Here is a 12544-nt window from a genome sequence, read left to right as displayed (position 1 = left end):
TTCTTCTTGACAAAAGCAGGTAAACTCTGCATCATGTGACAAAACCCCCTTAACATATTTTAAGGCTAAAAACACGCCCCATAATCGGTTGAAACACGCCCCATAATCACAGCCCTAATGGAGCAGTATCAGACTCACATTCTGACTACAATCTGAGTATGACAACGTCAGGCTACCAAAATACTTAATTTGGCAGGAAAATACTTAAATATTAATAAGCAGTGATGTAATATTTTTCCTAAGAAACAATAATGGATTATGCTATATTATATATCTAATACTATTTCCTTCTTTTATGAAGGATTTCTTTTCTCATTAGGATTTCAGGACAGCTCTAATACAATTTCGACTTGAAAACAAAAACATGTTTAAAAACAAAAATGAATTCAAGTCACTATGTATGAATTGTATCAACGGAGCAATTTTATTTAACGAGGTAGTTATTTTTTGCTTTAAATAAGGTTTTAGGATATCAACAATTTGCATACCATTTAAATTTCATAAATCTTGTCACCAGGATTCATGGCCCTGGGTGACACTTTCACCCAGTTTCATGGTAAAATAAAACATGTTTCATGGTAAAATATAACATTTAAACTTCTCTCTCTGCTGCCTGCTGTAGGATACTTTTCCTTTCTATTCCAGTCTTTCCCACCAGCGTATGACAAGTGACAAAGCTCAAATTGACAGATGACTAACAAGAATAAGCAGCTTTCCCATGACCAACATGCTTCATGAACCAACATGCACGACAAACGGCACACCAGGATCAGACTGGGTGAACAAATGGCGTGTTTGGGGTGGGACTATCTGTTTGTGTGTGATTTTCTGCTTTTGCTACTGCACCTTTAAAGCCCAAAACAAACACAGCCAAACAGTCTTTCAGTAGTTTGTTGTTTAATCTCTCACGTAAAAAAATATTTTTACACTGTGAAACAACGTGCTGCAGTGCACACGGCATAATCCTATTTTTTTATTTTGGCTGCATGTATTGAATTTGAAAACTTACAAATTAACAAAACTTTTCTTACAAATTGACTTACAATATCTATGGTATCAAATCAACTATATGATCATTTTTATGAGCGAATTTCCATATAGCGCAATCATTCAAGTCTCAAATAGTACCTGGGCCTTTGAATAACCTAATTTCCTGCATTCATTACCATTTCATTACAAACACAACAGGTTATTTGGGTGCATGACTGTCATAACCCATTGACTTCTCTCATAGTACATCCTCCAGGGTTGCTGCACACTTTTTTAAGGCAGATTTAAGGCTTTTTAAGACCTTTTTAAGATCTGAAGAAATCAAAATTAATGCCTTACATTAGGGGTGCGCAATATTGACAAAAATATATCTCGATATTCTCAAAGTTTTGTTGATAATTAGATGATATTTTACTGATAAGTGTTTTTGTGCTGGTACCATGGCTGGTTTAGGCCTGTTGTTGACAACAGACTCATGAAGATATTCATATTTTTCGTATTCTATGCAGTGGTCAGTTCACAGCAGTGACAGAAATTAACATTTTTATTAAGGGGCAATATTTGCCAACTTACATTGATTTCCAGGGGCATTTTCACCAATATATGAACTTTTTTCCTAAACTTATTTAGAGGTATGCATCACCTTTAATGTCAAATTCTAACAATCAAATTAAAATCTATTATAATATTAACAATACCACCGTTATAAGTCAAATAAAATCATTAAATCAAAATCCATCTTTGCTGTGCAGAGGTGACACAGAAGCGGCATCAGAACTGGCATTAATATATTTTCACTCCATTTACAATTGCATAAATAAAGCTATGATATTATTTTTTATTCAATATTTAAATAATGAAATTATTTCTAATTTTACCGTTTTAATTAAAGGGTACTTTAAATATGAAACTAAAAGCAACAGTAGGTGGCGGCAAGTCAATGTCTTAATAGGTGAGTTGAGGGAGTCATTCATTCAACCGATTTGTTCAAACGACTGATTCATTCGGGAAAGAAGCAAGTGAATGTTCATTGAATCATTAAAATGATACGTTCAAAACACGGATTTCAGTAAAAGAAAAAAAAAAGAAATCATCGCTGTCTGTTGCATTGAGACTCTGCTACGGTTTCATTTTGAAATTCTCGTTGGCGAAATAAAGGGAAAACAAACAATATTGACAATATTGTATCTAAAAAGTAACTCACAATGCTAACAATTTAACTTTTGTCTAAAATAAATATCACATTTCCAATTGTGCACGAGAAAACGGCACTCTTACTTATGTGATATTATAATATAACCTAATATGATATAAACATAAGAAACTCACTTGGGGACGTACGTTACATATAATGGCACTGACACATCAAGCAGTGAAAGCACGAGAGACAAACGCGATGTCAGCTCGCAGTGCCTCGTACATAGTTAAAACAATGATTACAATATCATCATAGACGATACATATCGCACACTCCTAAGCACATAAAGAATGAACTTACAATTGAACTGACATTTACCAACAACTTCTCCCTCTCTCCTCTCGCGTGAATGGGACAGACGTAGCCTAATATTATGCTGCTGCGAATGATGCAAATTGTCACGTCAACAAGCAAATCCACGAAGATAGAATAATAAAAAAAAATAATACGTACGCTAATTAGATAGTTTTAATTTGGAAAGCATTTAGATACGTCTAAGTCAAAGTGTCATCAAAAATTTAAGACCTTTCATAAGTAAAAAATAAGACTTTAAGACTTTTTATGGGCTTAAATTTTTTAAATCTAATTTAAGACTTTAAGGATCCGCGGGAACCCTGTCCTCACCACACCTCAGCATGTACATAACATTTTGACCTTACGTTTTCTTGGAAGACGAAGCAGCTGAGGAGTGCGGTGGCCTGCTCCGCCGTCAGGTCGTTGAACAGCCCGTTAAACACCATCTCTGTCAGCAGCAGCTCATCTGCACTATAAACACAGGCAATCCACAAGACGCTTTACAAACAAGCCTGAGTATTAAAAATAATGGCTGTTATGGTGCAAAATTGGAGTTTTGTTTGCTTTTAGTGTACATCTGTTAGCTATAACTCTTTATAACAAGGACTATAATTGTGAAAAAATATAAGGAAATCATTTTTTGGCAATTTTACCTGCTGATCTCACAGGCCACACGGCCTTTCACCTCGATGACATCAGAGGAAGTGGCGAATCCAAGGCGCCGCAACACGCGCTTTCTGCACTTCAGCTCGTCCATTTGCAGCACAGTACGAGCTTTCTTCAGCTCACGCTTCGCCGCTTTAATGTCCCCTGCAATCTGATACACGCCAACACATTACTGCTTTAAATGTGTAGTTTAACGCATCAGTTTCCACATCAACAACTACATGTTACTGAAACATAAACATACATTTGAAAGACGCATTTTGCAGGAAGAAACCACAAAATAGTAGAGCTACCCATAACACACCTGTCACACGCTCTTGCGTACAAAATACACCATTAGAGCTTTCCACAAACAAATGGCATCTGTAAACACGCACTTGAATTTTTTTTCGCACTCAGTTAAAACGTTCTCATGTAACGCATCGTTAAACTTGACGGCAAAGGTGGCACATAGATAGACTTCACATAGACTTCACACTGTCACAACACACTGAATATACAAAACTAGTGGAGACAGCGCCACCATCTGTCTAAGTGCATAAAACATGGCCAAAAAACTTCACTTTTTGCTGTACATCAAACACCCAAACTGAACTGCTGGTCATGGAAAAGAGGACGGCAAACAGGAAGTGGGTCAAGTGGGAAGTTATTTTTATATTTTCAGTTTTCATTTACATCATTAATTTTATTTAAAGTTTAAGTTATTTTATGTGCTTTTATCATTTTTATTAGTTAGGCTTCTTTAATATTTCAATTTAGCTTTATTTTTATCATTGGATAATTATTTAGCTTGGTTTAGATTTCAGTTTTAGTACTTAAACATTATTTCAATTAGTTGCCAAGGCAACATTTCTAATGTTTTGCATCTAGTATTTATTTATATTTTATATTACATATTCAGATTTGATTACTGAAAACAATCTTTAATAGTTTATTTTTACTTAAGACATTGATAATGCCCAGCAAATATCAAAACACTTGATTGCAGCATTATCTATGGATCAAAAGTTATAAATGATGGTTCATGTACTCCTAGTCTTTGAACTTAAAATCATATCAACATCAGAGTGCTATACATTTCAGCACTGACCTGTAGTGACAGAGGACTATATAACAATTAGCTACCATTCACTAAAAGAAGAAACCCAAATCAGTCCAGATAGCTAATGTCAGTAGAGACAGAAAGGTTAAATGGTGTTGGCCTGCTAAGACACATTTGATTCACCCCTTACAAGACTCTGCCCTAATGCCATTACCCACTTTACAGCTTATCTGAGATCTTTCTAAAGTGATTCAGACTCAGACTGAAAACAGGACACTGAGAAGAGCCAAACTGTTTAAGCAAAAAGGGCAAGAATTTCTCACTGCCCCAGAAAGCTCATCCAACAATCAACAATACATTCTTCAGCATTTAATATCCAAACTCGCTGTATAGTGTATTGCTGATGCTAATGTGTGGTCTGAATGGCATGACCTACATTCATGTCTACAACTAGGACGTGAGCTCAATGAACAATTGCACCTCAAGATAAACCAGAAAATATGTCAATAACCTAAAAGAGTAAAGGTCATTCAAAATCACCCAAAATAAGCTACATTGAATATTTTATAATAGACTTAAAGCTACATTGACAATAAGCTACATTGAATATTTTATAATAGACTTGTTTAAAGTCTGGCCAGCAATGTTTTAAGGAAGTCTTGGAAGGTCATGAGCAGTATACTTTAATTCAAAGAAATAAAATATTTTTTATATTACATGTTAATATATTAAGTAAACAACTAAACTGTATATATATATACATATATATATTAGTGCTGTCAAACGATTAAAATATTTAATCGCATTAATGTCATAGTTAACTCGCGATTAATCGCATTTAATCGCACATTTTTATCTATTCTAAATGTCTCTTGATTTCTTTTTGTCCCATTATTTTTTCTCATTTTAATGCTCTTATCAACATGGAAAAGTGGATCGGCTTGCTTTGTGCAAATGTTTTTTATTGAAAACAACATTGGCATATATTGTGTTCAATTTCACACTAAAACATTCTTACTTGGAGCAAATAATCTCTCACACAATGTAACACTGTCCATCAATAAAAGGGTGAAAGAAATACTGACGAGGTCCTGATATTGACGAGGGGGCGGAGAATTCGCATCAGCTGTGTGTGTGTGTGTGTGTGTGTGTGTGTTTGGCCATCATCAAGTGGTATTTCAGACTGGACGTGCTGCGATGACGATAGCTCAGTTCACAACGACAAAACACACAGATCACTTTGGTCTCGTCAATGGAACCATTTGGCAACTTTTAAAAAGTAAACGTTCCATTCTGAATCTTATTGGCATCCATTTCGGTGTCTCGCGCTCGTCATCCACTCAAAACTGGACGTTTTGAACGTTCCTATAACATTCAGAAATAACGTTTTTATAACTTAATGGGAACGTTATGAAAACGTTCTTATAACCTAAAATTGTTAGCTGGGGAAGAGGAGAGATTCGCGATTGCCCTGAACACGTTTTAAGTGCAGGCACATATTGTCTGAGCGAGCCCAGAGAAAATTCTAACAAGAGCAGCGTGTATCTGAGAGCGCGCGACTCGAGCAGAGAGATTCGTGCTCGGCACATTATATTCCACGCGCGAGCAGAGAGATTCGCGCTCGCGCATCCGGCTCGCAAGCCCAAACAAGTGTGTGCGGCGTGCCTGTTGTTTTGTTTCCGGTCTAGCTAGATCCGCTTGCGCTTTCAAAACGTCCATGCCGCGTCCTATTGCAAAAGCATGTGAAAAAAAACTACAAAGTTTGCTAGGCCAAAAAGACCGTTAATCGCGCGATAAAAAAATTAACGCCGTTAAAATGGGTTTGCGTTAACGCCGTTAATAACGCGTTTAACTGACAGCCCTAATATATATATATACACACACACACACACATATATATATATATATATATATATATATATATATATGGGCTGGGGTAAACGATTATTAACTAAACGATTAGTTGGGCGATTATTTTATCGATTAGTCGACTAATCTAACGACTAATTTTTCTGCTGCTCGATTAATAAAAAAACAATGTATCTCAAATAAATACTAACTAGTGTACTGAATCATGATACTATAAGCTGGCTAACGTTAGTCTAATGTTATGTATTTGAACACCGTCATTAGAACTCTATAACCGCCAAAAACGTATAATAAAAATATTTTTTACAAACATTTTTTATCATAGAGAAGGTTTAAATACTAATATCAGCTTACGAGGGAAACGTAGGCGGAGTTAGTGGTGCTTCGGAAGCTGATACTGCTGGAGATGATTCGGGAGAGGTATGTGCCCCTTTACCGAACAGAGCGCGCGCTGACACCGAGTAAAGCCTTGTTTAAACTCGACGCGTCCGCACGAGCGCGAAGGTACGCCATTCTGCAATGTTTCGGTCTCCCACGTGTGATGCGAGCTGTACCGCCGGAAACGGTGCAAAAAATAAAGAAGTCTCGACGCAAAAATATGGCGTTGACGTAATTTTGACGCTACAGCACTAATAATATATATATATATATATATATATATATATGATAAAATTAAACACAATTAAACAAAATACAATGGAATACAATTCCAAAGTAAGCTTTTAAATAATGATGTGCTAAGGCATATTTCAGGATAATCCAATGAATATGATATTTTAAGAATAAATCCAATAATTAATAAAATTCTAAGAGAAAAAAACGATATATTAATTAATATATATACATTATATATCAAGTAAAAATATAAATAAAAGTTAATATTTTTATAATATTTTAGGTATATAAATTAGAGCCCGACCGATATGGATTTTTGGGGGCCGATGCCGATACCGATATTAGGGAGTAAAAAAGCCCGATACCGATATATCAGCCGATATTATTTATGTGTATATTATAATACAGTAGCAATATTATTTATGTGTATTATAGTACAGTATACCAGTCAAAAGTTTGGACACTTTCCTATTGGTGTGTACAAACCTTTGATGGGTACTTTACACAGTAGCTATAAACAGAATAAATATATTTTATAAACACGTTTTGCAATGATCACTCAAATGTGGTAATCAAACACTTGTGTGACACAGATATGTAATGGAGGCAGGGGGAATGATAGAATGAGAATTATACAGCTGAGCTGTAACCAAACTAGTTTGCATTGCATGTTATATTATATTATATTCTAAATACTGTTGCATAATCTTCACTAACGACGACTTTGTCTTTTAATTTAGTCATAACTTGTATCAATAAATATATAAAAAGTGTCACTGACAAAACCTTATTATCTTCTATTTTTACTCTTAATTCCTCTAATCTCTACCAGTGGAGGAAGAACTCAGATCTTTTTACTAAAGTAAAATGAATAATACAATAATGAAAACGTTTTTAATTACATATGTACAGTACTTTTATACTATTTTAAATAATTAGTAAGCAAAATGTACTAAACGTGAAACTAGGCTACTCTTAATGCAAAATGGCCCTATATAAAGTGTTATAATTATATACATTTTTGGAATATTGCTTGATGTTGTAACGTAGCGTTATCAGGCAGAATGAGCTTTAACACTGTGTCTACAACGGACGCGGCCGTTACTGCTCGCGTCGCAACAGCTGTTTACCCTAGACAAAGCAGAATCAGTTTACTGTCGGAGATCGCTCGCGCCACGCATTTTAATCAATGTTTCATCACCCAATTGCCTTAATAAATAAGAAGGCCTAAATATAGCAGACAATATAATCAGGACTTCTCAGCTGCACGCTTGCAATAGTCACAAGCTCACACAATACGTGACAGAGGCTTGTAGCAGGGAAATCAATTCTGTGAATTACACTGCGCAAATCACAAGTAGGCTACTACCCACCGGATGAAGAAGGGTTGGCTCTCAGTCTCCACAGGCTACATAAAATATTCATTTTATTTTATTTTTCGTGTTTGCATTTATGAGGAAAAAACAATGTTACAGACGCGACAGTTCAGCACTACGGACGTGAGCGCTCTGAAAGCGGCACTAATGCTTTGAAACTTTCACATAGACATCAAACAGAAAGCACAAAACCTTTCGTTTCAAAGTGAATTTCGTTTTGTATTAATTGTATCTTAATTTTAATCAATGTTTCATCAGCCATTTGCCTGGATTTAATTTATAAGAAGTAAATTTAGCAGACGATAGATAATCTCGACACGGAGGCGCCTGCGGGTGAACTGGAGCTCGTCTCATGAACCGAAACTCAGCGTATAGACCTGAGAATTGAAATATATCTATATTGAAATGTCTACTTTTAAACAGAAAAATTCAAAACGAAAGACAGACAGACTCATGTAATCGTATGAAATGTGCATTTCTCTCTGGCGCGCGCTCACTGAAGATCGCGAGTCAGCATCGTCAACTTCATCTTTGGCTGACACTGACTGAAAACACTTGTTTATTAATAAACAATTAAAATGTCTCCTTGCTATATTTGTTGTATTCATAATCATTATTTTTGCCAGTTCTTGTGACAGCTTTTAGGTGCTTTATTGGCAGCGCCACCCTTACATGAATCACCGTACCCGCATTTTTTAAAATATTCATTTATCGGCCATTATAAATGCCGATACCGATAGTTAGGAAAATGCCTAAAATCGGCCGATAATATTGGCCCGCCGATATATCGGTCGGGCTCTAATATAAATAATATACTAAGACAAAAAATATCAATAAGAGATATCATATTAAGTAGTGGTGGGCCGTTATCGGCGTTAACGTGCTGCGTTAACGTGAGTCTCTTATCGGGCGATAAAAAAAATATCGCCGTTAATCTATTCTCAAAGTTGGGTTGTGATAAAATAGCTTTTTCGAATATCGTTATATTTTCGCGCAAATCGTGCAGCAGGGTATTTTCATGTCAGGGACACAAGGTGTAGGCTATACTTTGACATGTTACGTTGGGCGACGTTCCTCTCGTTACTTTACATGTTGTTACATGAGTTTATTCCATATTTTATGGGCACAAGCAATGCTCAATTTACAAATGAATCACTCTTTTGGGTCGATTCTGTTCAAAGACTTCAAACAAGTTGGCAGATCTGTCTAAATCGGTTCGCGAATCAGTTCTGTTCAGTTCCTCACGCACTGAATCGTCTGAAGCGCGTTCAATCACACTCGACACGGAGTCGTAACAGGAAGATTTAAGAACATTAAGAGCTACAGTTTAGTCTAGTGAAAGCAAATCTGCAAATGCATCATATTTTTGCCAGAGATCAAGATCTTTATTAGTTGAACATCTTTGTATGCTGTCTGTGAATGAATGATTCCACAGGACGATACATTCGATTTCATTTCATTCAGGTAATACATTTTACAAACAAACAGATTATTACGCCACGATAGCACTACTATAAAGTATGACATTATCCGTTGGACATATACATTAATTTATAGGCTACAAAAAAAAAAATCGCTTCAGAGCGTCGGCGCTCTGGCAAAGGTTAACAAGTTAAATAAGCTACCATTGTGTACAGTTTATGAAATGAACACTCACCATCCCGCGGTAATGTGTGTATTGCGCAGGGTCATAGTCACACGAATAGTTTACATTGATTGAAACTAATTTGTTCAAAAAGGAGGAGGCTATTGCCAGTAAAGGCAGGTTCACATAAAATCATTATGACATATGACATTATTTTTTGATCTAACGAGCATCTGGTTTGGCGATGCAAAAATGGACTGTAGCTACGTCGTGCTTATTGTTTTTTTCTTCTTCCAATTAGCCTACTATGTTAAAAACATACGACGAAAACATGTTACTTGTTCAATTGATAAACAGTTTGTTTGATGACAAATCACTAAAGATGAAATTGGCCTCCCTTTCTGTCATTGTAATTGTGCGTTTTATTTAATTACTTTATTATATATATTTTTTTAACTATATTCGACTTTTGCTCCTCTATTGTCGAATGGCATTTTTGGCAGAAATTCACATCCCTACGCGAGGCGAACTATTCTCAAAGACTTACTTTTAGTCATTATTTGGGTAGCACACATTTTCTGAATGCCTTCGGCAGAATTCAAATGAGCCATTTTAATCTAGATTAATCTAGATTAATTCCAAGATTCCAGTGAGATTAATCTAGATTAAAAAAATTAATCTATGCCCACCTCTAATTATTAGGGGTGGGAATCTCTAGGCACCTCACGATTCGATTACGATTCAGAGGCCTGCGATTCGATTCAAAAGCGATTATCGATTATCTGAATCTTTTGTGTGTGTGTGTGTGTGTGTGTGTGTGTGTGTGTGTGTGTGTGTGTGTGTGTGTGTGTGTGTGTGTGTGTGTGTGTGTGTGTGTGTGTGTGTGTGTGTGAATATAAATACTTTGCTTTAAAAGTACAAAGTAATGACCCATAAAGAATTAACGTACAATATATTTTATTAACATTGCAAAGAACCAACAGGAAAATAAATGTGTGCCTGAACTAGCAGCATACTTGTAGTAAATTAATAATATAACAACAACAGGTGTTCTGACGATTCATTCTACCCATCGAGATGTGCTACTTACTGGTGCATGTGCAGACTCATTTTTCTTCTGCTTACCACGCCCATAAATCTATGCATCCTTGCTGTGGAGACTTGTAGGAAACTTTGACAGGTCAAAGATGAATATTTGATGATAATTTTTACTTTTCACACCGTTTTAAAAATAAAAACAGTACATTATACTGTACTCTTAACTTCGAATTTTATTATAATTTTATTTCATATAATAATATCATTTTTACTTGTTATATCAAATGTGATAATTGCTAGTTCATTTAAAATATCCAAATATGCTCCCCATACACTTACCCTGATTAAAATGAAATAACGATGTTATAATATTGTGAGATTTACACCATTATGGAAACAATAGAGAATGAATCAACATTATCTATGATCGATTTGCGTTTGGGTAGCATTTTTCGACAAGGCAGCAGAAATCGTCTGAACACCGGTACAGCCCAGAGCCATAGAGAGAAACGGCTCTGGTACAGCCGAGTGTTTTTCCTCCTCTGGGTGGAAACGTGTCATATGGCTTCTCATATTTGTCGTGTTGCCGAAATATTTTAGTTTTATTCTACAAAGCTTACAACTAGTGTGGCTCTTGTCCAGCTCCTTTCCCCCTTCAACTTCATAGAAGCCAAAATATTTCCACACGTCAGCTTTTAACGAGGAGGGTGTTTGGATTTCGCGCTCAGCCATCGCGTCTCTGTTATGTGCGCACGCCACAGACAGACGGTCCGGGCACTGCACTTCCGCGCTTCAGAGTTCCGTCTTTTGCGTTCCGTCAATATTACGTCATTATAAATAGGCTACATATCTAAAAAAAAAAAAATTTTTTTTTTTTGAAAATCGATTTTTGACATTTGTGAATCGATTCAGAATCGTCCACGTCCGCATCGCGATGCATCTAAGAATCGATTTTTCCCCCCACCCCTACTAACTATAAGTAATTTATACTGTATTTTAAAGCTGCAGTCCGTAGTTTTTCCTCTTTGTTCCTCAAAAATATACATTTGCAGTTATTCGCAGTATTATAAACTTTACGTGGGTTGTGCCTCGGCACGGCACGGCTAGGATGAATCCAATGTTTTGAGGAGAATCTGCGGCTGTCAGTCACCGCGCAAGTGTGGATACTGTCATTCAGAATCACAGATTCTACTTTTTGGAAATATGACCAACATAAGAATTTTCACCGGAAAATGTCATCTGAACAAGTAACATCCACTTTTGTTCTGACCAACTAAGGGAAAAAAAGCATTGCAGTAAGCATCGCTTATATCACGTCAAACCATGCAAATTATACTTTATTCTCAAATTGTTAATGTTAACAATATCAACATTGCGTGACTACATTTAATGCCCTTCCCTTCCGATATTTATCCTTGTTTTCGCATGGGCCCGGTTGCGGTCTCTGTTTTTCTGTAGCCACTCCGAAGTCTTTTGCATTTTACAATGACACAAAAACATGCTCGAATTTCCTGCGGAAACCACTAGTACCACTCGAATTAAAAACATATTACAAGCTTACCGTTTTGAATCGAGCTAAGGCAAGCAGATAGTTTTGAACACTGGCTGGTAATGTTCTTGCTCAAATTTATTTTGGATAATTTTTAACCCAAAAAAGTTGCGGACTGCAGCTTTAAGTTATTTAAGTATGACAAAACAATTAAAACAGTTGCACACTTGATTGTAGACTTTACAAGCGATTAACATAATAGAATCTGGCATTAAAGGTAGTCTAGGCAATTTTCGGAGAGTCTAACAATAGCGAGCTAAGTTTGCCGTTGATAAGGTTCCCATTGAGTTGCTTGTGACTCGAAATTTATGCATTTCAGAGT

General features: G+C 36.0%; 1 protein-coding gene across 1 annotated transcript in view; it reads right to left on the bottom strand.

Moving 5' to 3' along the window:
• Window positions 1-12544, bottom strand: part of mtrex (Mtr4 exosome RNA helicase) — a 58718-nt gene that overhangs the window by 8298 nt on the left and 37876 nt on the right. Inside the window, exons 22-23 of the mRNA XM_077243056.1 lie at window positions 3136-3299; window positions 2848-2953 (exon numbers count right to left, since the gene is read on the bottom strand). Coding sequence (XP_077099171.1) covers window positions 2848-2953; window positions 3136-3299 — 270 coding nt within the window. The remainder of the gene's footprint in view (window positions 1-2847; window positions 2954-3135; window positions 3300-12544) is intronic.

Source organism: Siphateles boraxobius, unplaced genomic scaffold (genome assembly GCF_051911475.1).
Source record: "Siphateles boraxobius isolate OS27281-9 unplaced genomic scaffold, OSU_SipBor_1 25, whole genome shotgun sequence".
NCBI lineage: Eukaryota > Metazoa > Chordata > Actinopteri > Cypriniformes > Leuciscidae > Siphateles > Siphateles boraxobius.
The sequence above is the reverse complement of the archived record's forward strand: the minus strand, read 5'-3'. Positions and strand labels throughout refer to the sequence as shown.